A 27,710-nucleotide genomic window follows, 5' to 3' on the forward strand; every position below is an offset into this window, starting at 1 on the left:
CATGATCTCTGGTTTTCCATGTGCTCCATCCTTACCTGGCTTCTATTCCGAGCTCCTCTGCTATTCCATTCTCCGTCTTTCCCCTCGAACCCTCCCCTACTGCACCTTCCCAGCAATTGACCTTGCCTCCAAACCCTAATACAGATCGGGGTTCCAACCTCCTCTGGGCCCTGTGCAGTCCTCTCCGGGTGTCCCCTCCTCCCCCGCCCTCCTGTCTGTGTGCGGGAAGGGCACATCTCATCCAGTCCCTTCCTCCTGGGCTTTAGAACCCATTCCCTCTGGTCTCTCTGGAGAGCTGCTCCATCAGCACGATGTCTTCCTGTCTCCTGTCCCTTCCACCTCTCCTTCCCCGCCGGCTCTTTTCTCTGAGTGAAGTAGTCCACAGATGTTACGTTCAGAAGGGAACCTCCATCAACCCTCCCTGGTGCCCTGGGCCGTCAACATTGACTTCCCTCCTGCCGTTCATCCTTCCCCCCGGTTCCCACCCCGAGGACACCCGGGACGGGCTTGTCCTCCCAAGCCCTCCATGTTGCCAGAGCTCAGGGCACATTTCAGTGCTTCTCGCCAGCACGTGCCAGCCCTGCTCCTTTTGAGGCATTCTCCGCCCAGTTTCTTTGCTGCCACTCCTGGTTCTGCCCTCGCCTCCCTCTCCTCTCTTTCTCAGTCCCTCTGAGCTTCCCTTCGTCCACATGCCCCTGAAGTAAAGGTCCCTCTCTTCTTTAAGACTCTGTCCTTGACCGTGTCTGTTTTCTATGCAACACCCTCTTCCTAGGCAACCTCATTCACACCCATCACTTCAATTACTGCATATATATCGATGACTCCCAGATCAATACCTCTAGCCCAGGCTTCTCTCCCGCTCCAGACATGCGTTTCTGTTTAGCTGCTTTCTAACTCTTCTACCTGGATGCCTTGTTGCATCCCAAACTCACCATGCTCAGACCAAACTGGTTATGTGCTAAGTCGTGTCTGACTCTCTGCGACCCCATGGCTGTAGCCTGCCAGGCTCCTGTGTCTCAAGAATTCTCCAGGCAAGTGGGTTGCTATTCCCTTCTCCAGGGGATCTTCTCAACCCATGGATCAAACTGGGGTCTCCTGCGTTGCAGGCAGATTCTTTACCACTGAGCCGCCAGGGAGACCACTAGAGATTGAGAATGGTACCATTATTTATTTACTATGCGAGTCAGAAGCCTCTGTGTGTCCCTAGCTTCCTCTCTCTCATCTACCTCTCCCCCACATTGAGCAAGGCTCTGTCCTTTTTTTTTTTTTTTTTGGGCCACACCCCGTGGCATGTGAGATCTTAGTTCCTGGACCCAGGATTGAATCCTGCATTGGAAGTGTGGAGTCTTAACCACTGGACAACCAGGGGTCTCTAAGCTCCATCTTCTTAACATCTCTTGCATCTCCCCCTCCTCTTCTCCCTTTGGGTCAGGCTCTAGTCTTCTCTCCTACGTATTCCTGCCTAAGGGGTCCATGCATCCTCCCTTATGGGCCAGTGGGATTTCTGTAAAGAGCAAACCTGACCACGCCCTTCCCAGGGAGAGAACCTCCAGGGGCTCAGAGCACACAGTCTCACGTCCTTTAGCCCCTGCCCTCCTCTCCACCTGCCCCTTAACTGCTGCCCACCCCTCTCCAGTTATTCTGAACCACCTGGAGTTTCCTCAGTGCTTCCCACTGACTGTCTTATGTTTCCAGGCCTTCGCGCCTGCTTGTCCCTCTGCCTGAAATGCCCTCGCCCCTACTGTCTGGCTAATCCTTACTTGTAGCTAAAGACAGCGCAAGCAACACCTCCTCCGGGTGCCTTCCACAGCCCCCTTCTCTGGCTTAGATGCCTCCTCCTCTGTGCATTTCATCAGTTTTCCTGTCTGGCTCCCCAACAAGATAGCTTTGTTCCTCTTGCAGTCATCTTTATATCCCCAGAATCCAACAAAGCCTGGTGCTGCAGAAACCACTGAAAGTGCTTGTTGAACACATAGTAGACTGAGCGGAGAATGAGAAGGGCTGAGTGACTGGGTGAAGCCCTGCATGGAGGCGGGGAGTCTCCGGGTGGGCTTCCTGACAGAGGCGTCTCTTTGCAGGCGGTGGAGGAGCTGCTAGAGTCCTTGGACCTGGAGAAGAGCAGCTGCTGCATGGGCCTGAGCCGGGTGAGTTGACCCTGCAGGAAGGCAGCCGGGCCCACACTCTCTGGTCACCCTTGTCCGAGTGGCTGGTCCTCCCCTCCTGCCCTCCCTGCTCAGTCCAACTTCTGGAGTCTCCTGGGGCCCCTGCTGGGTCTTGCCTCCCAGCCCCTCACCCCAGCTGCTTTGGGGCTGTGCTTCCTCTCAAATGGGCTTCCCTGGTGACTCAGATGATAAAGAACACACCTGCAATGCAGGAGACCCAGGGTTGATCTCTGGGTTGGGAAGATCCCCTGGAAAAGGGAATAGCAACTCACTCCAGTATTCTTGCCTGGAGAATCCCATGGACAGAGGAGCCTGGGGGGCTACAGTCCATGGGGTCGCAAAGAGTCAGACACGACTGATTGACTGACACTATTGCTACAACTGCTTCTTTTCAAGCTGCCCCCTTCAGGGCCGGGGGCCGGGAAGTTAGATGCTCCAGCTGCAGCAAACCTGACTCTGCTTTCCTGTCAGTAAATGGCTTGCTCAGTGCTAGGAATACCTCTGTGATGTCAGGAGGGAGTGGGTCGGAAGGTGGTCCTGAGTCGGCCTGAGTCCTGGCGTGGGGAATGGGGAAGACAGAAGGGAGAGCTGGGAGAGGCGGAAAGCGTGTCTTTGTTGCTGAGCTGTCCAGGGTCGCAGAGAGGAAGCAGGGCTCTGTGAGTCTGTGCCGCCGCCGCCTGCCCACAGGCCGGGTTCCTCACCTGATTGGAACGCACATAAAAGGCAGGCGTGCCCGGCCCTGAGTGCCAGTCTGCTGCATCACTCCACCCCAGAGGGCCAGCCGGGTGTCCCTCCCTCGGGGCCGGGAGCCTGCGTGTCCCCCTACCGAGATTGGGAGGCTGACAGACAGCATCCACGGACGTGCTCCAAGGGCCGAGGTGGGCAGAGAGCAGTGGGGAGCCCCTGGGAGGGTTCTGGACTGTCCATCTGTCCGCAGAGAGGGAGGGAACTCATGGGGAGAATGAGGTGGACGGGGATGCTTGCAGAAAAGGCTCGCGCTCTGCTTCTCGGCTCTGTTCTCCCTGTTCTGTGTTCTGAGTCATGGTTTTGATTCCTACCGCCCCCTCCCTCCTTCCCTCTTTCGCTGGGAATCCCTTTCCTGTCCTCCTGTCTTTGGCTCTGCTGTCCCTGGTTTTTCCTTTTTCTCTGGGTCCTGGCTGTCCCTGCTGGTCTGTGTTGCTTGGTTTTGGGCTCTGCTATTTCCTGCTTCTTTGCTGGTTCTCTCTGCCTCCTGTGGGCCCGCCCTCTTCCGTGTTGTCTCTCTGATTTTGTTCTCTGCTGTGTCTGGCTCCTTCCTCTCCTCCTCCCCACCTCTCTGTAAGCTCTTCTTCCCTGGGAAGCCTGAAGTCAGGTTTTTTTCACTGCAGCCTCTTGGTCTTTCTCTGGGTGGGGTCCCGTCCCTCTGGCAGGCTGAGCCGCTGGCTAGCCTTGGGGGGATGGCACCGTCTCCAAGGCATGTCTTGGGTAGAAGAGGGCCTGTCCAGGCTGGTCCTCTTCCCAGCTGCCGTCTCTGTCTCTCGGCATCGTCCCAGGCGCCTGCTGAAGCCGGTGAGCCCCACAGCCCATTCACCCTCAGAGCAGAATTAGGGGCAAAGTCAGATGTTTGCTGACATCTGGTTTGAAAGAGAAATTTCCGGGTTTCTAGGCTGCAGTTGGGCTTCCCTAGTGGCTCAGCCGTGAAAGATCCCCCTGCAGTGCAGGAGCCACAGGAGATCCAGGTTAGATCCCTGGGTCAGGAAGATCCCCTGGAGGAGGGCATGGCAACCCACTCCAGTATTCTTGCCTGGAGAATCCCATGGACAGAGGAGCCTGGCGGGTACAGTCCATGGGGTCGCAAAGAGTTGGAGACGGCTGAGCGACTTAGCACGCACGCACACAGGCTGTGGTGGTGAACAAGGATCCACTGTGTGTTTGTCACATTGTTTCAGAGGAAATGGGGTCTCCATCTGAGCCCACAGGTGGCTGGGAGTGGAGCTCAGGCAAGGAAGTTTGGGGGTCTGAGAGCCTCCCTGACTTTGTTTGTAAAATATGAATGGGTGGGTATGTCTGGGGGAGGAGATGGCCCTGAGATTTCGCCTAATACCCAAAGAGACTCAACTGCGTAAATGGACAGCTGTTAAGAGAGGCTCACTGCTCTCGACTCTACACCACCCTTTCTCGCCTCCGAGTGTTTCTGGGCCATTCTCCACCCCCCTCCCTGGCACCTCGCTGCTGCTGCTGCCTGCTCAGACAGCTGCGCGCTGACCACTAGCACGTTGGCCTTCTCCCTCTAGGGACCTGGGTCTTCCCCAGCCGCTGTGGAATCTCAGGCTCCCACACTGTGGGACACGCAGGCTCAGGGAGGGCTGAGACCCACGGGAGATGCCCGGCGCTCAGCCCCATGTGTGTAGAGGACTGAGCGGCTTTCTCCCAGGCCAGCCCCACGGGACTCAGTTCCTGCCAGGAGGCAAAACGTTCCCAGCAGAAAGTGCGGTCGTCTCCCCGCTCCTTCCTTGGAGGGAAGCCTGGGGACGCCATACCTATCGGTGCTGTTTCCTATGGAGTTCACGTCTTCTCTGTGCCCTTCGAAAGCAAATATTCTGTCTTCTGGGCACGGTGGTGATGGCCTGTACTTCCACGGCCTTTGTCCTCTCTGAGGATACCAGAGTCCTGTTTTTTTCACCTGACCATTTCCCCCTCTTCTTCTTCTCTTAGCACAGAGAATTTTACCCAGGCCCAGCTCAGGGCAGAGAAGAGTGAGAGGAAAGGCCAGGTGTGGGGGCGCCCAGCTGGTTCCTCTCACATCTGCCCTCCTGCCCCCAAACCTGTATGACAGGTCCCTCGCCTGGGCCAACCCCTGCCCACCCCACCGGTTTTTTCACGAGGTGAAACGTGGGCGTGGGGGTGGGTGTTGGCACATGAAAGAGGAGACGGTCTGAAATGAAAGTGAGTGGGGAGGGTGCCGAGAAGGGGCCCCCTCCCCACCCTCCCCCTTCTCTGCACCCCACTGCCTGCTCTTTTCCCTCTTCCTCACGTACACCGTTCCTTGATCCCAGGCGGCTGGAGCCTGTGGTTGGGCCTGTGGTGGCCGTGGGCACAGGGGCGTGGGTGGCCCTGGGGACAAAGCCACCAGAGGTGTTGTGGGGCATCCACGGCGCGTCCTTCTTGTCCAAGATGACTTCTCTCTGGCCTCCGTCTCCTTCCTCTCTTTCCCACATTACTCCTCCCTCCCAGGCCTCCCCAGCCGCCAGCCCTCCTCCGCCTTAGACAGGAGGGTTTTAGGCTCTCCCCAGGCCAAAGGCCACGCCCTGGGTCCACTGGTTTTCTGTGCCAGCTGCTCATTTCTCCGCCCAGCTGCCCCCCACCTCTCTCCTTCCCCACCTTCACCTGGCCCGTGTCTCCACAGGTGTTTTTCCGGGCGGGCACCTTGGCACGGTTGGAGGAGCAGCGAGATGAACAAACCAGCCGGAACCTAACCCTGTTCCAAGCGGCCTGCAGGGGCTACCTGGCCCGCCAGCACTTCAAGAAGAAGAAGGTGCTGCTCCAGGGACAGCCTGATCCCCTTCCCCAGCCTATCTGGGCAGAGCTGAGCTCCGGGGGTAGGGGTGGGACTGGGAGGGGCATTCCCGTGAGGCAAGAGGCCGGTCATGGGGTTGTGAGTTATCTTTATCTGGGGGAGAAGAGGCAGGACCTCCCAGGGGCACTCTGGGCCAGGGCAGGGGATGGGCAGCCCCCCTGTGCCAGCAAGAGTGCTCATGTGCCTGGTGATGAGATCGTGTGGCCTGGTCTGAGGCTGGGTGGTGGGGAGCAGGGCCCAGGCAAAGGTGGGCTAGGGATCGCAGGCTGCTCCATGAAGATTAAGGAGCTGTGTCAGCGACTCCTTTTCTTATTAGCAAGTCCATAAAACAGCCAGCACCGCCGCCTCTTGTGTTTCAGCAAGATTAGGTTTTATAGCACATCTAGGCCGGCGTGCTGGAAATAATCAGGCAGCAAATAAAGCAGACGAAATTATTCCTAATGACGGCGGATCGGTTAGTGCCCAGCGCGGTGCTCCCGGGGCCGCGCTCTCTGCCGCCCACTCTCTGAGGGTCGGAGGGAGGCTGGGGGCAAGGGGTGGCCCAGGGAGTGTTTGACTCGGGGTGGGTCTGGTGGCCAGAGGGGCAGCCCCAGAGGCTGGGGCTGGTGGCGGGGACCATCCTGGCTGGACTTGGGACTGACAGCCTGCTGCGCGCCACTCCCACCCCAACTTAGATCCAGGACCTGGCCATTCGCTGCGTGCAGAAGAACATCAAGAAGAACAAAGGGGTGAAGGACTGGCCCTGGTGGAAGCTCTTCACCACCGTGAGACCCCTCATCGAGGTCCAGCTGTCGGAAGAGCAGATCCGGAACAAAGACGTACGGAACGGCCCGGGGAGGGGAGGGCTGAACTTCATCCACGTGGGCCAGAGTTTTGCCAACTTGTCCTTGGCTCCCCAGTGCTCCTTTGTTTAGTCCACAGAGCGGGTGTCCTTGAGCCATGCACAGCAAACAGAAGGCGTCCCTCTAGGGTGCTGGCTGAGCCCCCGGGTATCCTCTTAGGATAAAACCTCAGGCGTCCACAGCCCATGGGAAAAGGTCTAGGGAGGGAGCCCCAGGCAGGCGGTGGCTTCCAGTTCCCTCATGTCTCGGCCTGAGCTTCACCAGCTTGGTTCACCCCAGGGGTGCAGATCCCACCCCAGCGTCTCCCAGGGGCTCTGGCTCACTTTGCCCTCCTTCCCGCGCCCTAGGAGGAGATCCAGCAGCTGAAGAGCAAGCTAGAGAAAGTGGAGAAGGAGCGGAACGAGCTGCGGCTTAGCAGTGACCGGCTGGAGACCCGGGTGAGTGAGTGATTCCCGGCACCAGACAGACCGACCCTCTCTGCAGGGTGCCTAGCCCAGGAGGCCCCCCACCACCACCACCAGTGTTCCAGCTGAGTGAGGCAGTCGGTTCAACGGGTGGTGACTCCCTCCCCCAACCCCAGATCTCAGAGCTGACATCGGAGCTGACGGATGAACGTAACACAGGAGAGTCCGCCTCCCAGCTGCTGGACGCAGAGACCGCAGAGAGGCTCCGGGCTGAGAAGGAGATGAAGGAGCTGCAGGTGAGGGCAGGGCCAAGCTAGCAGCTGCCATACACGCTAGTGCCTGTCCACTCCCCCTAGGACAGGTGGCATCTTTGCCACCAGCCGAGCACCCCTGTCTGCCCTGGGTAAGCTTGTGACTGTGGTCTGTGTGGTTCAGGGGCGTGGGCGGTACTGAGTGAGGGGGTGGGGCAGCATAGCACATAACCGCCTCTTTGCAGACCCAGTACGATGCACTGAAGAAGAAAATGGAGGTGATGGAAATGGAGGTGATGGAGGCCCGTCTCATCCGGGCAGCTGAGATCAACGGGGAAGTGGCTGATGGTGACACAGGTGGGTCAGAGGCCGGAGGACTCGGCAGTGGCCTGAGTGGCGAGTTCTGAGGCCCAGCCCTGGATAACCACACCCCTTGTCTCCTGTCTGTAGAGCTGTTATAAGGCTGCGTGAAATAAATTGATGAGAAAGTAGAGGTGCCAATAAGTGCAGGGGATTATCATGGAGGGAGGTAACAATGGCAACCCACTCCAATATTCTTGCCTGGAGAATCCCATGGACAGAGGAGCCTGGCAGGCCACAGTCCATGGGGTCGCATGAGTCAGACATGACATAGCTACTAAACCACCACAGCAACCATGATAATGAAAATGTTTGAGGACCACGTTCTGGCGGTCCTTGGGAGAAGACAGCACACGTGGCCATGTCACTCTCTCTAGGCTGGCTAGTGGTTCCTTCTGCCTTGGAAGGAAGTCACCAATCCAGGGACCTTTCTGAGTCCCTCTGGCTGACTCCACCTGCTCTCCCAGCCTTCGTCCCCCTCCACCCTTTCTCGGGGACTCTCAGCATCTCATTCATCCCCTGTCTGCCCCCACTTCACAGGCGGCGAGTGGCGTCTGAAGTATGAGCGAGCCGTGCGGGAGGTGGACTTCACCAAGAAACGGCTCCAGCAGGAGTTTGAGGACAAGCTGGAGGTGGAGCAGCAGAGCAAGAGGCAGCTGGAGAGGCGGGTGAGGCTGGTGCAGGGAGTGGAGGCCCGTGCCTGGGAGGGGCGGGGAGGGGCTTGGCACCACGTGTTGGCGTGGGGAATGGCCGGTGAGCCAGGCAGGCCCTGGGAGCACTAGGGAAGTGCTGACATTGGATGTGAGGGACGACCAAGGGCAGACTGTTGTCAGAGTGTCTTAGATTCCCCGGACAACCCTGACTTCATCCTTGGTCCCCAGACCTCCCTCTCCTTCACGCACCGCCCTCTCCTCACCTCCTCCACCAGCACCTCCAGGCCTCTCGATGGCCGCTGACCCTGCACCCCCATCTCACCCACTAGCTCGGGGACCTGCAGGCAGATAGTGATGAGAGCCAGCGGACCCTGCAGCAGCTCAAGAAGAAGTGCCAGCGGCTGACGGCCGAGCTTCAGGACACCAGGCTGCACCTGGAGGGCCAGCAGGTCCGCAACCACGAGCTGGAGAAGAAGCAGCGGAGGTGGGTGGGCCCCTGGCCGGGATTAGAGGACCTCCTTGAGCAGCTCCCTGCCTCCCTCCAGGGAGGAGAGGCGAGAGGGCCTGAATTTGCAGGGGCTTCACCTGCCTGGTCCCTCGCCCTGGAATCGGAGTCAGGGTCTGACTTCTGACCTCCGAGGCGCGTGTTCCTGACAGCCTTCTCTGGGCTCTGCTCTTAGATGTTGCCTCCCCCACCCCTGAGTATGTGCTGTTACCCAGCCTGGGATCTGGAAGGATGGGCATCACCCAGGACCCATGCAGGAACCACTCCAGGGAGGTCCTGCCCCTTGCACCCCCCAACACCCGGCTCCCCATTCCCGTGCCCCACCCCCGCCCCTGTTGCCTCAGCTACACAAATACAGACTCCTGGCTAATGTCATTAAACTACCTGCCACTTCCATCTCATTATGATAATGACCCGAAGTGGCAGGGTGCGGGGGACAGCCCTCACAGGAGAAAAGCCAATCTAAATTAATTTCCCAGGCCGGGATGGGAGTGGGACGCCTTTATTAGGAACAGGGAGGCACCCCCACATTCTGGGAACAGCAGGATGCTCCAGGGAGTGGGGTGGGCACCCAGTTCCCCTCTGCAGAGATTGGGTTCTCAGCAGAGGCACCGGTTGCTTTTGTGAAGGGACAGCCCCACAGCCCTGGGGGTGAGGAGGGCAAGGCTGGGTCCCTCCAGGGACCTGGGGTTACCCTCAGCCTCCTGGGCTCATTGCCAAGTTTTGAGGGGCACTAGGAAAGCCTTATATTCCTCCCTCCCAGCTCTCTGACTCTCTGCTCTCCTGGTTCTTATCTGTACCCGCACCCTCCCTTTTACCTAGAGGCAGGCACCCTTAGGGGCCCCCCTCGGAGCACCCCATGACAGTGCCAGCTCGACCTAGTTACTATCTTGCTGCACTCCCCGCTGGGCAACTTATTAAGTTTCAGCAGGCCTGGAGTTTTCTTACTTTTTTTTTTCTTGACGTGGGGTTGGGATGGGAGTGAGCTCGTCAGTTTTCAACAGGGACAGGAACCCAATTAGCTATTCCAGGAAGGTGTTAAGAGGAATTTCAGCAATTTGCTCCTTGTTTGGAGTCACTGGGCAGAAGATGGAAGGCTGGGAAGTGGAGGAACAAAGGAGGAGCCCCCGACCCCAGCCATGGCCCATGCTCCCCCTTGAAGCATGCTGCTAACTGGGCACAGGGGGATGGGGCCTCCAGCCCAGGGTGGGGTGTCCTCGGGTGATGGGGTGCTGCTGGGACAGGTAGGCCTGGGTAGAAGCTGGGGCCCAGAGGTGGGGCAGCAGCCAGTTGTTCTGTCTAGAGCTGTAGAAAGTGAGTGAGATGAGGCAGGATGTTCATTTCCACCCCTTCTGACACCCCTTCTGCCTTCACCCTGGTCCCTCTTCCTATTCTTTGATCTGTTGAAGGAAAAAAGGCTGAGACCTAACGCCAGAGGAGAGTCTGTCCACTTCTTCCCTGGAAGCAGTCTGTGGGTCCCTCTTAGGCCCTCTCGATGAAATGCTCCCCCACCCCTCAATCCCAGACCAGGTTGCCCAGCAGGGCCCTGGTGGCTTGACCTGTAACCTCTCTGTGCGGGCCCCAAGTTCAGGCAGCATGAGCCCTCCCGTCTTGCACCCTGTCCGGGTCTGTGGCACCGCTTCCTGGCAGCCTCCGGGTGCTGGAGGCCCGGACTCTTCCTTTATCTGATGGAGCCGCCATGGCCACGCTCCCTGGCAGGTTCGACAGCGAACTCTCACAGGCACACGAGGAGGCTCAGCGAGAGAAGCTGCAGCGGGAGAAACTACAGCGGGAGAAGGACATGCTCCTCGCCGAGGCCTTTAGCTTGAAGCAGCAAATGGAGGTGCGTGGGGCTGCCCGCCATCCGCACCTTCCCCCCGCTCCAGGCTCAGGCCCACCCAGGACCAGCCTCATCTTCTCTTTCTGTCCAGGAAAAAGACATGGACATCGCAGGATTCACCCAGAAGGTTGTGTCACTGGAGGCCGAGCTCCAGGACATTTCTTCCCAAGAGTCCAAGGATGAAGCCTCTCTGGCCAAGGTCAAGAAGCAGCTCCGAGACCTGGAGGCCAAGGTCAAGGATCAGGAGGAGGAGCTGGACGAGCAGGCGGGGACCATCCAGATGCTGGAGCAGGTGCTAAGGGCTGGGCCAAGGGAGGCAGCACCGTCCTCTCTGCAGCCCCGGGGTGTGGGCCAGAGGAGGACAAGATCCCGAATCCAATCCGTAGTCACTTCTCTTATTCACAAAGTACTGAGGGGGCATCTGATCTGTGCCAGCCACAGTGTGAAGATAATTAAGCGTTTTCACGGCACTTTCCACGAGAACAGATCTTAATTGAGCTCCACTGGTGAGGGGCTCAGGAGGCAGGGCAGCTGGAAGGCCGTGAGCCCGCCCAGCCTGCCACTGAGCCACCGCGTCAGTCCAGGCAGCTAGAGCCCGGAGGCCAAGTGGAAAAGCGGCAGGGTTGCCCCCACGCCCAGCAGCCTTCCCTGGGCCTGTGCCAGGCCTCTAGTAAAGGAGTTCAGTTTCTCTGGAGAAGCCAGCTGCCACCAGAGCAAGGTGGGAGCACAGGGAACTGCTGGCAGAGATGTTCCCTGCTCCTGAGCCCGGGGAGAGCGGCCGATCGAGGTGCGGTGGGGAGGGGCCGGGGTACTGCTGGGGAAGAAACCCAGCCCTTACTCCCACCCACCTGCAGGCCAAGCTGCGACTCGAGATGGAGATGGAGCGGATGAGGCAGACCCATTCCAAGGAGATGGAGAGTCGGGATGAGGAGGTGGAGGAGGCCCGGCAGTCATGTCAGAAGAAGGTAAACCAGTTGGCTCTGACCCGTCCGGTAGAAACACTGCTTCCCCCATCCATGCGTTACAGTAAGAACTTTTTTAGATGTAAACTATTATATATAGGATGAGTAAACACTGAGATCTTACCATATAGTGCAGGGAGCTATATTCAATATCCTGTGATCAATCATAATGGAGAGGGACATTTTTTTAAAAAGAATGTCTGTATGTATATAACAAAATCACTTTGCCGTACAGCAGAGATTGGCCCAACATTGCAGATTAACTATATTTCAGTTAAAAAACAAATCTAAAGTAAACACTTTTCTGTTTTCTTTATCTCTGTTGTCATTCAGTCGCTCAGTTGTGTCTGACTCTTTGCGACCCCATGGACTGCAGCACACCAGGCTTCCCCGTCCTTCACGATATTCCATTGCTATTCAGGACTGGGAAGCTCTGCTTGGGATCCTGGCGTTGGCCAGGATGTGTGCTGCTCTGAGGGTCCGTAGAGAGGCCCAGGCCCTTGGGGAGCTAACACCCCTCGCTTTCTGTGCCAAGCTGCAGGCAGAAAGGCTCTGGAACAAGGGCTCCCACCTGGGCCTGTGCCGCTGCTCGTGGCCTGCCATCCCTCCCCTTCCTCCCAGGCAGCTCTGAAACACTGGGAACTTTGAGTTCAGGGTCTGCCCCTCCAGGTCATCCATCCTCAGCCCCTGCCTCACTCTTCTCCCAGGGGTGCAGGGGGGTCCAGCAGGGAAGGGGCTGCCTGGCACCTGACTCTGAAGGGACCCATGGGCCCCTGTTTGCAGTTAAAGCAAATGGAAGTACAGCTTGAGGAAGAGTACGAGGACAAGCAGAAGGTGCTGCGGGAGAAGCGGGAGCTGGAGAGCAAGCTGGCCACACTCAGCGACCAGGTGAGCAGAGACCGCTGGCTACGGCGGGGAAAGCTGGGAGCAGGAGGGTGCTGGGAGATCCGTAGGGCCCTGCCATCACCTGCAGGAGGGTGATCACCACCCAGGGCACACCGGGCTTTCTCACTTCAGCCGGTATAATCCCAGCACTGCCACTGTCATTGCTCATTAAGGCATCTCAGAGTGAGGGCAGGGAGAGGAGGGGGCTCGGGCAAGACAAGAGGAGGCCCCATGGCAGAGCCCAGAGCCCCAGCTCCTGGTGTCTATCCAGGTGAACCAGCGGGACTTCGAGTCAGAGAAACGGCTCCGAAAAGACCTGAAGCGCACCAAGGCCCTGCTGGCAGACGCCCAGATCATGCTGGATCACCTGAAGAACAACGCACCCAGCAAGAGAGAGATCGCCCAGCTGAAGAACCAGGTATCCGCAGACAGAACGTCATCAGTTCCCTCTCCTTGCCCCTGCCAGTGGTTCTTGAGTCCTTGGGAAGGAAGGTGACAGGGAAGTGGGGAGAAGCTGGACTCCTGAGGGTCAGTGTGTGCTGCAGGCATGACTGTCAAGCCCAGGGTGGTGAGGATGGCCCCGCACCTGCCACCCCATCATAGGCAGAGACCTCAGTGCACTCATAACACATCACAGCCCTGGGGTCTGAAGCGAACAGAGGAGGAGGAGAGCGCCGGGGTTCCCTCTCCCCCAGGAGCCCCCTGCACAGCCTTCCTTTCCCCGGGGAGTGGCTGACATCTCTCCCTGGGGCGGGGGCGGGGGTTGGCTCTATGTTCAGTTGGAGGAGTCAGAGTTCACTTGTGCAGCGGCCGTGAAAGCGCGGAAAGCGATGGAGGTGGAGATCGAAGACCTGCACTTGCAGATCGACGACATCGCCAAGGCCAAGACAGCGGTAAGGACACAGGGTGTGCAGGGCCAGACTCGGGGGGCTGAGGGACGATGGAGCCATGACAGTGGCTACTTTTACCCCAACCAAGGCTCCTTCCCAGCCCAGGACTTTCTGCAGGGAGAATAGGCCTCCACTCCTCTGCCTCTCCCCACTTAGAGGCCTGGGAGGGGGCGGCAAGATGGAAGAAGAAGCCAGCGAGGGCCCATCTCCCTATTTAACCACCTGCCTGTGGGAGCTTGGCCACAGGCCCTAACACCATAAATAAAGCAGCTAATGTGGCTGAGGGATGTAAACAGGTACCTAGAGATTAGCAGAAGCACCGATAAGAGGACGGGATGACTCCGTTTCCCTCCCCTGCCCCCGGCCAGCCCCACTGACAAGCCCAAGCGGCAGCTAATTAGAGCGCTTATTTAATGCCTCCCTTTTAATTCCCCACCTCTCCCACGGCCCATCCATCGGCCGAGAGCTCATTACTGGGATGCGGCCACTGGTATACCTCCTCAGGCAGGGAACGGGGCAGGGGAGGAGGCTGGGCTTGGCTCTGGGCTCCCCAGCCCCCCAGCTAGTCTCCCAGCTGCAGAGAGATGCCAGTCTCCTGGGCTTGATTTATCCCTGTGACATTTGTGCTCCTCAGCAGTTTTCAGGTGAGTAATTCAAATTCCTTAATTGTGTTAAAAAAGGCTGTTATAAAATTACCATTTTATTTAAATCCAAGTTAATAAATTTCTTGGCGGAGGCATCCCCAGCTCCCCGCAGCCCGGTAACAAGATGGATGGGGGCAGAGAAGGAGCCAACGCAGTCATTTTGGTTTGGAATTACTGGCTAATAGATTCATTCATTTCCTGAAGCTGCTGTTGGCTGTCTCTTCACCTCCCTACAGGAGTGGACTGGCCGTGGGGACTGGATGGGCGGGGAGCAGGCAGTCCCAGGGGGGGAACAAGAGTCCAGGCCAGGAGAGCCTCACAGATTTGAGGGGTCCTTCCCTGGGGCCTGGAGAGGGCAGCGTGCGCAGAGGTTAAGGCCTAGCTGCTAGTGTTGGACGATGGGTCATTGTTTGGTTCTGCGTAGACCTTTTCTGCCTTCTCATTAGCCTCCAAAGAGCTGTGGGGAAGCAGCTGTCATTTAGCCCAGGGTTTGCTTGAGCTGGGCTTCCCAGGTGGCGCTATTGGTAAAGAACCTGCCTGCTAATCCTGGAGATATGAGAGACATGGGTTCCATCCCTAGGTTGGGAATATCCCCCAGAGGAGGGCATGGCAGCCTGCTCCAGCATTCTTGCCTGGAGAATCCCATGGACAGAGGAGCCTGATGGACTACAGTCCACAGACTTGCAAAGAGTTGGACACGACTGAAGTGATTTAGCGCGCGCGCGTGCGCGCACACACACACACACACACACACACACACACACGCTGCCTAAGCTGCAAAGACAGTCCTTCCACTCAGCTCCCAGGCCCAGAGCAGGGCAGGACAGGCAGCTCCCTGAACATCACTGGTCCTGGCACCCCCTCCCACGGGTCCGCCTGGCCCCATCATTAGCTCCTCCCACTGGTGGTGGCAAAGGGAGGTTCAGTCTTCCAACCCAGGGCCCTCAGTCACGCCAGGCCTGATGCTCTCCATCTGTCTTTGCCTCTGTCCAGCTGGAGGAGCAGCTGAGCCGCCTTCAGCGTGAGAAGAATGAGATCCAGAACCGGCTGGAGGAGGATCAGGAGGACATGAACGAGCTGATGAAGAAGCACAAGGCAGCCGTGGCTCAGGTACCCCGCCCAGGAGTGCCCCGCCACCCCCTGCACGGGCACCGTCCCCTGGTCCTCCTTGTAGGTCCCCGTCACAGTGCCTGTGTGCCCGGGCCCTCCGAGTGGGGCAGAGCGGCTGGAATTTGGTGCTCATGGGAAGTCCTGCTTCGGCACTCTCTCCTTTTCCAGGCCTCCCGGGACCTGGCTCAGATGAATGATCTCCAAGCTCAGCTAGAAGAAGCCAACAAAGAGAAGCAAGAGCTGCAGGAGAAGGTGGGGACCAGGATTTCCCTTGGTAGAGAGAGGGTGCCAGGGTCCCTGTTCGTGGGGACCAGCTCCCAAGCTCACAGGTTCACACGCGCTTCTTTCTGCCATCAGTCAGCATCAGTGAGTGCAAAGGCCTCGGCTTGGAGCCATGTCACCATAGCAGATGTTTTTGGCTTCAACCGCCTCATTTTGCATTTCTATTCCCTCTCTGGTCCTTAGTTCTCTCCTTTCTCTCCAAAGGGCAAAATCTTTGCCAGCATGGGGTCAGGTGGGGGCTGCCCCTGTCTCAGGGACCCATCCTTCCAGCTCTCTGTGCATCCCTCCCTCCCCCAGCTTCTGGTCACCATGGTGATCCTGCCGGCAGGGAAGGGGGTACAGAGCCTGCCCCTTCCCTTACCAGGCTCAGTTCTTTCTTCCTTTCCTGCCCCCGCCCCCCAGCTACAAGCCCTCCAGAGCCAAGTGGAGTTCCTGGAGCAGTCCATGGTGGACAAGTCCCTGGTGAGCAGGCAGGAAGCTAAGATCCGGGAGCTGGAGACACGCCTGGAGTTTGAAAGGACCCAAGTGAAGCGGCTGGAGGTGGGCACACACTTCCCCCATCCCTTCCGCAGTGGGGAAGGGCTGAGTGGCCCCGGCTGGAGCCACGCATGCTCAGCAGGGCCAGGCAGGCCTGAGGCCGCTCCTCCGAGGCCCCTACCAAGCTGCCAGGCCAGCTGACGGGGCGGGTGTCTTCTCCCCCGCCCGCCCGGCCTGCTCTCTGGGCACCGCGGAGCCTGCCTGCTTTACATTCTGTTTCCGTGCGTGCTTTCTGCCAAGGGACCACAGCAGCTTAGCTTTTCGTCTTCATATTTTCCTCCACCGTGCGCTCCCCCCGTCGGTCCCCTCTCTGCTCTCCGGCAGGGTCATAAATATGCAGCGGATGGCGCCACTTCTTCAAGGGCTGGAGTCTGTCCTCTCATCTCACCGCTTGCTCTTTCTCTTTCCCTTTCTTATTCCCGTTTTCCATCAATTTTCCCCACGCCTGCTGTCTCTGCTTTTCTCCTTCCCTCTTCATTTTCCTCCATTTTTGCCCCATTTTTTTTCCCTCTCCCTCTGAGTCTGTTTTCTCCCCAATCTCATTCCCTTCCTTATCCTGAGCTATTTCTTCCTTTCTCCCCATCCCTTTTGTCCTCTCCCTCTACTTTTCATTCTCTTCCCTCTAACCCTTCTCCTTTTTCTGTTCACCCCCATCTTCTCCTTCCATCCCTCCTGCCTCCTAACTATAATCTCCATCCTCCACATTTAATCCTTTCGGTTCCACTCTCCCGAAGCCCGCATGCTCCAGCACCTTTCTTTCCAGCAGAGCAGGTAGGAAGAAAGAGGCCGGCAAAATGATCTCTCTGGGTTTACAGCCTCTCTCCCTATTTCCTTTCCTCCATCTCGAGCGTGTAAACATCATCTGAGCACTGACTGGCCTCCATGAGAAGTGTGTTCATGGTGTGGGTGCTGAGCATCCCTGCCTCCTTCCCCCTTCCACCTGAGTCAGTGGAGCAGGAAAGAGGATGGGGATGGAACCAGGTGACCATAGGGCTGGCAATGGGCCTCAGAGAGCATTAGTACCCTTGACCTAGGAAGAAAACATGGCTGAACCTCCTAAGACAAGGTCACAGTTCTCCAGAGAGCTAGAGAGAATTAGAGGAGGCTTAATAATAGTCCGTGCTCTGCCTTGGTAATATTCTGGTCCACAGTGTACACAGAGAAAGGGTTAAGTAGGTTGCCTCAGGCCCCAAAGCTATTACAGGGCAGAGGAGGCCGGTGGGCTGGTGGACGCAGAACAGATTGCAGCACTTGCCTCCTTTCCTCGAGGGTCCCAGTCCCTTTCCTCAGCTCTGTCTCTCATTTTGCCTTCAGCTCAGACAGGCAGTATTGTGGTTTAGATGCACAGAATGTTAAACACCTATGGCCCTTAAAGATGTAGCCTAGCACTCTAATTATTTTCAAGACATAGAGGCTAGGGGCTGAGAGCGGAGCCCCCATGACCGGTCCAAGATTAGGATCAGAGGCAGGGTGCTTCCCTCACACTGCCCCCATCTCCAGGTTGTTTTCTGCTTGGCATCCTATGGCCTTGGAGAGGAAATGTGTTCAAGTTTCTGGGGAAAGAGAGATTCATCAGGTTTAGAGGGATGGCTTTGTGTTCGGCACGTGATGACTGTTTAGTCTCTTCCTAATCCGGAATTCTCCGTAAAGTCATTTGCCTCTGAGCACAGGTTCTCGCTTTTAGAGCTTCTGGGGTTAGGGTCTCTGGGGGAAGCCCTGCTGCCTGTGGAGGCCCCACACATGGTGTCAGTGTGGACTCTAGACAGAGCCCTCTTCCGACCTAGGTGATGGTGGTGATAATGATGTAGCACCTTTCATCTTCCCAATGTGCTGTCACCTCCCTTGCCATATTTGGTCCTTAAAAGACCCCTGGGGAATAGGCGTTATTCTCCCCCTTATACAGAAAAGCACAGGGAGCCACCCCCCGGGGCTTTAGTGCCTGCCCACCTGAGGCCGGAGCTCTGCCACACCCTGCTCTCTGCCCAGCTGATGGATCTCTCTTCCCACCACCCTGTCCAGAGCCTGGCCAGCCGGCTCAAGGAAAACATGGAGAAGCTGACTGAGGAACGGGATCAGCGCGTGGCGGCTGAGAACCGGGAGAAGGAGCAAAACAAGAGGCTGCAGCGGCAGCTCCGGGACACCAAGGAAGAGATGGGCGAGCTCGCCAGGAAGGAGGCCGAGGCGAGCCGCAAGAAGCATGAGCTGGTAATGCCCCCACCTGCGAGGCCGCAGGCCGGCAGCCCTCCGAGAAGCTGCTAGACACACACCTCCCCACCCTGGGCTTGTGGAGGTGGGCTGCAAAGAAACCGTGGTTTAGAGAACTAGAGGGATGAGAACGTGCCAAGAGGACAGACGGTCCATGAAGCCTGAGGGCAGGCCAGGGGCTGAGGGTGGTACCAGTCTCTGCCTCAGGCGAGGCCGGGCCCCCACAGCCCAGCCACACCAGGGCAGAGAAAGTTCTGCAGGTTCTCTGCAGCACCCACAGAGCAGCTGCTGGCCCGGAAAGATGTGAAGCCAGCCTTTTCTGGGGCAGCTGGATGAGACGCCAGCCCTCCTGTGGACTGGACTGTCCCCTCTCCCTCCTAGGAAATGGATCTGGAGAGTCTGGAAGCTGCTAACCAGAGCCTGCAGGCTGATCTGAAACTAGCGTTCAAGCGCATCGGGGACCTGCAGGCTGCCATTGAGGATGAGATGGAGAGCGACGAGAATGAGGACCTCATCAACAGGTGAGGGGCCTCTGTGGCAACTGCAGCTGGTTCGGAGGCCCTCGTGACCACCTCCAGACCAGGTAGAGCAGCTGCGACCTAGGTCTCCCCACCACTGAGCTGCCTGCCCACCCTCCCCTCACTGCCAAACCCCAGCACGGACCCCCATCTGGTGGTGGCTGAGGGCTGGACAGGTGGGGCTTGCGTGAGATGCCCTCCCCATGTCCTCCCCGTACCCCTCCCCGGGCCTCCCAGGACCTGGCTCTCCAGCTCTGCCTGTTCAAGATGAGTTATTCCCCCGTTTAGCTGCATTTCTGATGGCGCCTGCCCCACTCTGGGGAGAGCAGAGATTTAAGGGCCGTGGTGCCTTGTTACCGTGCCAGAGATTTTCTCTCATAAAACCCACCCGGGGAAAGGTTTAGGAGAGAGATTTGTGGTCTTAGGCTGAGGAGGCAGTCACGAGGCAGGCAGACCAGTAGTAGAGGTGAGTCAGGCCCTGGAGAAGCTCCTAAGGCTGCCCTGGGCAGACCCCCCTGCCCTGGGATTTGCCCCCATCCCGCGTGAAGGCTGGGACTCCATCCTGCTCCTGGGCTGTCCAGGGAGCCTGCTTCTTTGGGGCAGGGAGATGGTACCCTAGGCAACCTCCCTCTGAGTACAGCACTGTCCCACCTCCTGGTCTCAGCCAGCCAGAGCCTTGTCTTGCCGAAGAAGGAGTGGGTCCTCGGCTGAAGGGTCCACCCTGGTTTGCCCGTTGACTTTTGTGTTCTTTTGGCCCCCTCGCCCACCCTTTTCTTTCTGTTTCCAGTTTGCAGGACATGGTGACAAAGTATCAGAAAAGAAAGAATAAACCGTGAGGACTGGAGCGCACGCGCTCTCTGCCTCTCCTCGCGTGGTGTCTAACCACCCCTAACCCCGGGCTCCCGCTGTGCTGCATGTCGCATGTGGACACACAGTGACCTCCACTCCTCGAGCTAGTCTCTCACGCTAACCGGGCTGACTCTCTCCTGGGGGAGGCAGGGCGACAGGCCGTGAGGGTGCTCCGCCTGGGAGGCTCCTGGCCCCCACATCCTCGGTGGGCAGTATGGGGGCTCCATCAGAAATGAGAGCTGTGCCTCAGTGGGTGGTCCCCACGGTCTGCCTTCCTGGGTTTCGGCCTCACCTCCTTCAGAAACCAAGGGTAGCCACTTTCTGGCCTCTTTCTCTTGGGGGAAGATCTGGGTTGGATTTCTCCCCATCCGTGGGCTCCTTTGGAGCCTGACCTGCCTGAAAGAAGTGGGTGTGTTTCATTTTGAAAGGTCTGCCCCCTACTTTTGGAAGACGGGGTAGAAGGAGAGGGGCATCTAACAGTTACTTGTTGGGGGAAAGCAAGCAGCTGTGGATGATGGCGTGGCAGGGGGAGGGAACACAGCCAGCTGTGTTTACTGTACCCCGCCCTCCCCCCCCCACCGTGGGCTCCCCTGGCAAGGAGGCCCCAGGCATTGGTGCTGGAGCTGTCAGTCAGGTGGGGGGAGCCCAATAGCCCCACCCCCTTTCCGTTTCCTTCTTTCTGGGTGGGAGCCGAACAGCAGGTGCAGATGCTTGTGCCTTCAGGAGGATTAGATGGAAGTGATCCTCCGTCAGATTCAACAGGGCTGGTCTTTGGAGGTTGTTATTCCAGGGCGGCCTTGGGTTTCCACCCCTCCCCTCTCTCTTGCTGGCAGACCTCCTCCTCTGGCCAGGATGGGCTGGCGGCAGCGCAAAGGACTCCGTGAGAGCTAATGATAAATGTAATAGTGTGTAACAGTGATAGAGGGCCGCTGGAGCCCGGTTGTCACACACAATTAATATCCCCTGCCGTTCTGTCTCCGTTTGTTTGTTCCCCTGCGATTCGGCTCCCAGTTAACTAATAGCACATGAGCCTAGACATAAATTGTATTTGACGCGAGGTTTAATTCCGACCATTTAAAATTTCAACTGCCCCCTGAGCCAGCCTGGCCCTGGAGTTTGTTTACGGGCCTGATTATTTAAGGAAAAGAAGCCAAACATCCTCTATAGGCTTGAAACTAAAGAGAAGGCAAGGGCAGGCAGGCCAGCTTCTCAACTCATTCGCTGCTCTGAATGTAAGGAGGCAAATTCGTATTCTGGGCCCGTGACTGTCTGTCCCCTGTGTGTTCCAGCCCTGCAATCCTTGGGCTGTTGGAGCTTCGAGGCCTGATAAAATGCGCATTTCAGATCACATTCTAAACTCCCGCACACATGCGCATGCACACACACCACTCAGGCAGGCACACGGGGGTCTGCAGTCCTAGCCCAGTTCCTGCTGATGGTAGAGGGGTGGTGTGGGTCTTTCCCTCGGCAGCTCTGGGCCCAAGCTCCAAGTTATTGAGCATGCGTGCTAAGGCGGGCGAAAAATAATGTTTCGATTTACTTAGAGATACAGTTGTTATTGCCATAACCTTAATGAAAGCAGTAAACAGCACAGTATTAAGGGAGATTTATACAGAAACGCTTTTAACATGTAGACATAGATTTTGCGATGCATACAGCACCTCCTTTCTAAAGGCAATCAATATGGTTATGAACGGCGGTGATAAATTACAGGCTCTGAAGCTGGAGAAGGAGGTTTTTTGCACGGGTGTATAAATCAGGAGGTATTGGCGTTCCACGGGGCCCGTGCACCACAGTAAATCTGCCGGGCTCAGACGGGGCACAGGGCTTGCATTAACGGTTTCAGGGTTGTCACTAAAGTCCTGTTTACCCGGGGCATCAGCCAGCCTCGTCTCTGTTATAATTCTGTATTTGACGGAAGCCCATAAAATACGCCTCTTTATTCCCCTCCCCACGAGTCCTGCTGTCTCACAGTCCCCAGAACAGTGTCTGGTGGTGTGGTTTCTTCTCTGTGCATGTGTGCGTGTGTGTGTGTGTGTGTGTGTACATGCCTGTGTGACTATTTATTCAAGAACATAATTCAGGAACGGGGCTGCTCCTGTTGACATAAATGACAGGAAATTTATATCAAGGAGAAATCCTAGCATATCCCTAGCAGGGAACATGGTGAGCAGACATTTTGCAGAATTCTAGAAGCATTCTCACTCAGAAGCTGTCTCCAAGCCCTTGCTGCTTTGTGAAGAAATCTCCATGATTTCAGCATCAGAATTTGACTCCTGTGGGCTATCGAGAGGGCTCAGGTCAGCTTGGCCAATAAAAGCCTTTGGGGAGCAAGAGCCACAGGCTTCCTGAGGGAGGAAGAGGAGCTAGGAGAGACAGAGACTTTGCCTGGGACTTCTGGGTGCCCCCGCACCCTGATCTCCAGGTTCAGCTTGAATCTTGAAGCTGTGACCAGCCCCTTGGAAAATGTTGCTGCCCCCACCCTGTCCTTTCTTTGTTTCTTAAAGGCCAAGGGGAGCTTCAGGATGGATCTGGGGTACGGTCTGTAGTGTCCAGGTTGGCATTGCCATCAGCCCAGGAGACTCCAGGTTCAAGTTCACTTAAGTCATAATAACCCTTCTCTTCTCCGTCCCATCGCCACTAACCCCTCTCTTGCAGTGAAGTCTTGGAAAGTGGGAGCAGCTGTAGCCACATTTGGGGGAACAGGCAGACAAGAACAGCAGAACAGGCCTCAGGGAGGAGGTGAAGGGCCCCGGACTCTGCTTTTTAACCAAGAGCCATTTAGCTATAATTGACGAATGGACGGTCTCCCTGTTGTTCTCGGTCGGCTGAACAGCAGCTCGTCCCAGAAGGTGGGGTGGAGGCTCCTCCATGCCCCCCAGGGTCTTCTTGGTGGCTGTCACACAGTGTGGCCTGCTGAGCGGGGCAGGGTCCTTGTGAAAGGTGTGCTCTAGTCTAACCCCTTGTTCTCTCTGACTCACTGATGCGCATGCCGCCCTGCATCCCACCCCCCGCTGAGGCAAACTGGCTGCCACTCAGTGCTCCCTCCTGGACCGTGGTCATCACCTCTTCCCAGCCTTGCCTACCTTTCTGCTCCTCATCCCACAGCGAGGGGGACTCAGACGTGGACTCGGAGCTGGAGGACCGGGTCGACGGTGTCAAGTCATGGCTGTCAAAAAACAAGGGGCCTTCCAAGGCGGCTTCTGAAGATGGCAGCTTGAAAAGTTCCAGGTAAGCATATGGCCTTGGCTGGGAGCAAAGACCACCTCGTGCCCCAGGGATGGATGAGCAATGCCTTGATCCCAGAGGGTGCGCCTCACGCCACTTGCGTCTCTTTCTTGCCTGGAGGCGCCTAGGCACATAGGCTATGCACAGGAGGCCAGGTTTCTTCTTACTCAGGGTCTGCATCACCATTATTTTGCCTAAGGAATGTTTTCCTTTACTAGGTTCAGGGCTTTGGTTTGGTGTAGGTTTAATTTCATCCCCACTCATTTATTCAACAAAGGTTAACCGAATTGCCTGATGGTTTGTGTCCTTGGAATCAAGACTGAAATAGGGCACAGGGGGACTCTGGATCCCACAACCCTGGACAGGGCCAGCTTTGGACCTCTGAGGTCTTGGTAGGAATAGTAGAAGAGGCCTCAGTTCCCCTTGACTCCCCATCACAGCTACAGACACACTTCATTCTCTGCCCGTTCTCTTCTTCCTCTGGCCTTTTCACTTGCCCTCCACTATGCTTTCTGCTAACACCCATCCACTGCAGAAACTGGCTCCCCTGTTGTCCATGCCAGTCACAGTCTTCTGATGGCACAGGCAGCTACCCTGGAAATCTGGGACTCCGATTCCCATCCCTCACCTCTTGGCCAGCATGGGTCCCCTCCTCCTACCCCTCCTGCCACCACTTCTCTGCTGACTCTCGCCTCCCAACTCAGAGCCATCCTGATCCCCCAGGACACACTGTTCCACCCCCTCCGAGAGACAGCTGGTGTGCTGGGTAGAAAGAGCAATCCCTCTCCTCCCTCAAGGGCTTCCCAGGTGGCTCAGTGGTAATGAATCCACCTTTCAATGCAGGAGACGTGGGTTCGATCCCTGGGTCGGGAAGATCCCCTGGAGAAGGAAATGGCAACCCACTCCAGTATTGTTACCTGGGAAATCCCATGGACAGAGAAGCCTGGCGGGCTACAGTCCAGGGGGTGGCAGAGCCCGGGGACATGACTTAGCAACTAAGCCACAACCACAATTCCTTCTCTAACGCCCCTGAAGCCCCTTGCCAAGCCCAGCCCCTCACCACAAGCACCCAGCCGGCCCCCCTCTAATTGGTTTAATGTATTTGGCCAAACAACATTTTGTTATTGCAGAAAATGCCGCCTTCCCCACCCCACTGCCGTTCACCGCAGCGTGGCACCAGGCTGCAGGTAGTTGACAATGAAATAAATTGAACTAAACGTTTTAGAGGGGGAAAAGTGATGAAATAGAACAATAGTCTAATTTACATGACATTCTCCGTGAAGCTATTTTCACTGACGCAAATTATTTTGCTTCATTTCCTCCGACGTGCTCACCGCCACTTTGCCAGAGCCGCTGCCGAGCTCTCCTCCTTCCTCCTCCTCCTCCTCCTCCCTCCCCCAGTGTCTTTATTCTCTGGGTTTAATGCCTGTCTCTCTCTCTCTCTCTCTCATTCTCTCCCCCCCACCCCGCGCTGCCCCCAAATCTATCCATGCCAGAACCGCCCTCAGCACCGCGGGGAAGGAGGGCAAGGGGGTGGAGGAGAGGCCGGCCTCGGTGCTCAGCTCGCTGAGCTACCGAAAGCGGCTCACCCTGAAGGACTCCATCGGGGGCACCGGGGACGAGGATTCGCTCTTCACCACCCTGAGTGAGCGGCCGGCCTCCCCGGAGAGGCCCCCCCGGAAGGCCCGCGGGGGCCCCAAGGAGGAGCCGGGCTCGGGCAGAAAGTCCGAGGAGCCAGACGAGGGCGGCTCGGTCCTCTCCGGCGGCATCCGGGGCCGCACGAGCCGGCTGGAGAAGCGCTGGGGCTCAGACTTGGACCGGGCCTCGGCCGTCTCGGCGCCGGTCAGCCGGGCCTCCTCGGCCACGCGGCGCGGCTCCGGCGGCGAGGACGGGGTGCGCTCCTCTTTGAGCTTCTCGCTGTCGGGCTCCCCCGGTTCCCGCCGCAGCACCTCCCGGCTCGACAGCCTGTCGATGACCCTCAGCCCTTCCTTGGGCCGGGCCTCGCTCCTCGGCCGGGAGAGCCCCGATTCCCGCCTGTCCCTGGGCCGCAGCTGCCTGGACGACTGGGACGATGGAGCCAGCGTGGCCTTGAGCGAGGCGCACTCGCAGTACAGCCACCCGTCGTCTCTGGCCCGCAGTCTGTCGGTGCCACCCCGGCCTCGCGCCTCCACCTCCTCCACCCCGGAGGAGCCTCTGGGCTCCAGTGTCCGCCCGGTCAGCCGCCGCTCCTACCTGGACCCAGACCTGGAGGCCGCCATCAACGAGGTCCTGAGCTACAAACCCGCCCCGTTCCACCGGAGCAGCCTGGAGCCGGACTCCGAGGAGGATGACCGGAAGAGCATCCAGAGCACCCGCAGCGCCCAGCTGGACCCTCCGGAGCGAGCCACCAGCATCCGCCGCTCCGCCTCCGCCGCAGACGTGTCTCGGTCCCGCGGCAGCCGGAAGAGCCGGAGCAAGAGGAGGAGTAGCTCCAGCTCCAGCTCCAGCTCCAGCTCCGAAGATTCCTCGGAGCACAGGCGGCGGAAGAAGGGGCGCTCTCGGAAGAGCAAGAAGAAGTCCAAGTCGAGAAGGAAGAGAACAGAGACAGAGTCGGAGTCGTCCTCCTCCTCGTCCAGCGGTTCTACCGTCTCGGGCCACAGCCGCTCGAGCGTGAAGAAGGGCCCGGCTGCGGAGGACGAGGAGGCCGGGCAGGGGCGCCGGCAATCCCGGAAGGAGGAGAAGAAGCGCAAGAAGGAGGTGGACAGCCTGATGATGCGGTACCTGTACCGGCCCGAGAGCGACTAGTGCAGTAGGTGGCGCCCAGCGCGGCGCGCAGAGCATGGCGTGTGCCACTCGGTGTGAACTAACGTGCTCCCGGCCCACCCGCCACCCCTCGGCCCCTCTGCGTTCCTCTCCAGCGAGCTTGGCCTTGCAGAGCCTCCTGGCTTCCTCAGAGAGTGGAGGCTGGCTGAGCTGGTCAGTCGTTCTGAGCCCTGAGCCCAATCACCTGAGCTCGCTGGTGACCTCAAGTCACAGCTCCCACTTGGCAAGCCCTTACCCTGGGCCAGGGACCACCCCCCCTAGACACTTGCCTTATTTTATTCACTTAATCCTCACACTAACCCCAAAACAAATATCTGATCACCAGCCCATTTTCTAGGAAAAGAAGGTGAGGTTCAGGCGGGTTAAGTCATTTGCCAAGGTTACAGAGCTGGAAAGTGATGTTGCCAGGATCTGAATGAAGTCTCTTCAACTCACCCTTAACCACTCCTTCATATGACCCAAGGCAGAGCACATGAGCGTAATATCTACTGTATGGGCCTAGCAGCACACACGCAGAACTTTTGCCCACAGCCCTGAAAGGCTGGGCCCGGGAAAGGGCTGGAACTGAGCCCCGGGTGTGAGTTGATGCATCAGTGGCCATCAGCAATCAAGGGGCCTTTTGCTCAGCTCTCCCTCTGCCCTGCAATGTCATCTTCCCCTCTGGCATGGATCTCGAGGCTCAGAGTGCAAGGCTTACAGCACCCATAGCACCACACCCTGCAGCAGACCTGGAGGTGCCTGACTCTCTCCCCACCCCTCCCACCTGAAGCCCACACATGGGTGTCACCTCGTCTTAGCTCATCTTGTAAAGTTTTAATGAATAGAAATTAGCAGCTGTTGAGTGACAGCCCCCTCCTGGCTCTCCTGCCTCTCCCAGCCTTCTCCCTGTGGGAAGGAAGATCAAGCTGTTAGACCCTTTATGCCCACACTCCCACCTCGGAAAAAAGGCAAAGACTGACTCACTGGAATACCATTGTTGCCACTCTCCCCGGTGGGCGGTGACATTTGGATCACCCTGGTTATATGAAGCTGTTTTTGGCATTGTACCCTCCCAGGGCAAGCTTGCTGCTTCCCAGGAGGTATGACCCTAGAGCGCAGCCCCCCTGGGGCACGGGCAGTGTTTCCTTGATGCATGAACTAACACACACGTGTTGCATGCTTGTGGGCCTCTTATGCAGTGGAGCTGCTGAGCAAGAACACTGACTTGAGCTGGTTTCTGCTGAAAAGGACCAGTTTCATTTTAAGGAACGGAGTCTGTGAAAGCAAATGTTACTTGCAGCTGCTTGGAGATGGTGATGGGATGGGTTTGGGGAGACAGCAAGGGGGAGGTGGAACCTGAAGCCAGACCAGGCTCATGGCCAACTCAGATTCTGTGGGCCCTGAGTTGCTCCAGAACTAAGCCCTTGGACTTAGACCTGCTCTGTGGCTTCCCGCATGTTCAGATGGTTGCAGGATTCTCTGGGAGGAGCAGGAACCATCTCAGTTGTTCTAGGGAGCTGTTGTCAGCACCACAGTGGGAAAAGGCAGGGGTCATGATATTGTGACCTTCGCAGCTTTCCACTCAAGCGCCCTGCTGAATGCCCTACTGCCCCAGCACAGGAAGTCAGCTGATGGGCTATGAGGGGAGGTTTGGGAAGCAGAGGGGGCCAGGCCCTTCTGAGCACTGCACTAATACCTGGAGAGGGAGACACGGGCCTAGCCAGGCTATCCCACACTGCCCAGCAGCTGGTGGACTGCAGACCCCAGTGACTCAGTCCGTCATCACTGTTGACCCGGCAAGAACAAAAACACATACAACCTGTTTCTTCCCTCAGCCACCAGCACAGCCCTTTTTATCCACCAGGAACACAGGAGTCGTCCTGAAACCCTATACACCACCACCTCCAACAAGAATTGGATTCACTGTGGGGAAAGTGGGCACCGAGCCAGAAGCTAACCAACCAATACAGAGCTGGCAAGAGAAGGGCCGGGGGAGAGAGGACCTAGTTGGACTCAGGGTGAACTGGCTTTGGGCAAATAAACTGTGAAGAGTTGGGGCAGGGGCTGAGTGGCTTAGCTTCCCACCTGGTGATGGGGACCTTCGAGAATTCTGAACAGGAAAGTATCCACAGCAAAGGATGGGGGAGGGGACCGCCACCCTGGGCTCGCCCAGCAGGAATTAGCTTGTGCACCAAAACATGTGTGACAGCATGGAGCAGGAAACACTGGCTTGTGGGAAGGAAAGC

The 27,710-nt window shown here is 57.6% G+C and overlaps 1 protein-coding gene across 16 annotated transcripts in view; it reads left to right on the forward strand.

The window, feature by feature from the left end:
* The window catches only part of MYO18A (myosin XVIIIA), a 101,714-nt gene that overhangs the window by 70,328 nt on the left and 3,676 nt on the right, over positions 1-27,710 (forward strand). For 10 of the 16 annotated variants that reach the window (XM_043479225.1, XM_043479235.1, XM_043479246.1 and 7 more), the window contains 22 exons: positions 2,079-2,144; positions 5,548-5,676; positions 6,393-6,536; positions 6,908-6,997; positions 7,141-7,260; positions 7,461-7,572; positions 8,116-8,243; positions 8,558-8,712; positions 10,453-10,576; positions 10,665-10,865; positions 11,428-11,538; positions 12,319-12,423; positions 12,692-12,838; positions 13,200-13,313; positions 14,948-15,064; positions 15,233-15,316; positions 15,749-15,886; positions 17,903-18,088; positions 18,470-18,609; positions 19,394-19,438; positions 22,564-22,686; positions 24,180-25,471. In XM_043479225.1, the coding sequence (XP_043335160.1) occupies positions 2,079-2,144; positions 5,548-5,676; positions 6,393-6,536; positions 6,908-6,997; positions 7,141-7,260; positions 7,461-7,572; positions 8,116-8,243; positions 8,558-8,712; positions 10,453-10,576; positions 10,665-10,865; positions 11,428-11,538; positions 12,319-12,423; positions 12,692-12,838; positions 13,200-13,313; positions 14,948-15,064; positions 15,233-15,316; positions 15,749-15,886; positions 17,903-18,088; positions 18,470-18,609; positions 19,394-19,438; positions 22,564-22,686; positions 24,180-25,467 (3,867 nt within the window). In that variant the 3' untranslated portion in view covers positions 25,468-25,471. Of the gene's footprint in view, positions 1-2,078; positions 2,145-5,547; positions 5,677-6,392; positions 6,537-6,907; positions 6,998-7,140; positions 7,261-7,460; positions 7,573-8,115; positions 8,244-8,557; positions 8,713-10,452; positions 10,577-10,664; positions 10,866-11,427; positions 11,539-12,318; positions 12,424-12,691; positions 12,839-13,199; positions 13,314-14,947; positions 15,065-15,232; positions 15,317-15,748; positions 15,887-17,902; positions 18,089-18,469; positions 18,610-19,393; positions 19,439-22,563; positions 22,687-24,179; positions 25,472-27,710 lie in introns of those variants that run through there. The other 6 variants (XM_043479328.1, XM_043479345.1, XM_043479353.1 and 3 more) reach the window with 3 other exon arrangements.

This window comes from Cervus canadensis, chromosome 1 (genome assembly GCF_019320065.1).
Source record: "Cervus canadensis isolate Bull #8, Minnesota chromosome 1, ASM1932006v1, whole genome shotgun sequence".
NCBI lineage: Eukaryota > Metazoa > Chordata > Mammalia > Artiodactyla > Cervidae > Cervus > Cervus canadensis.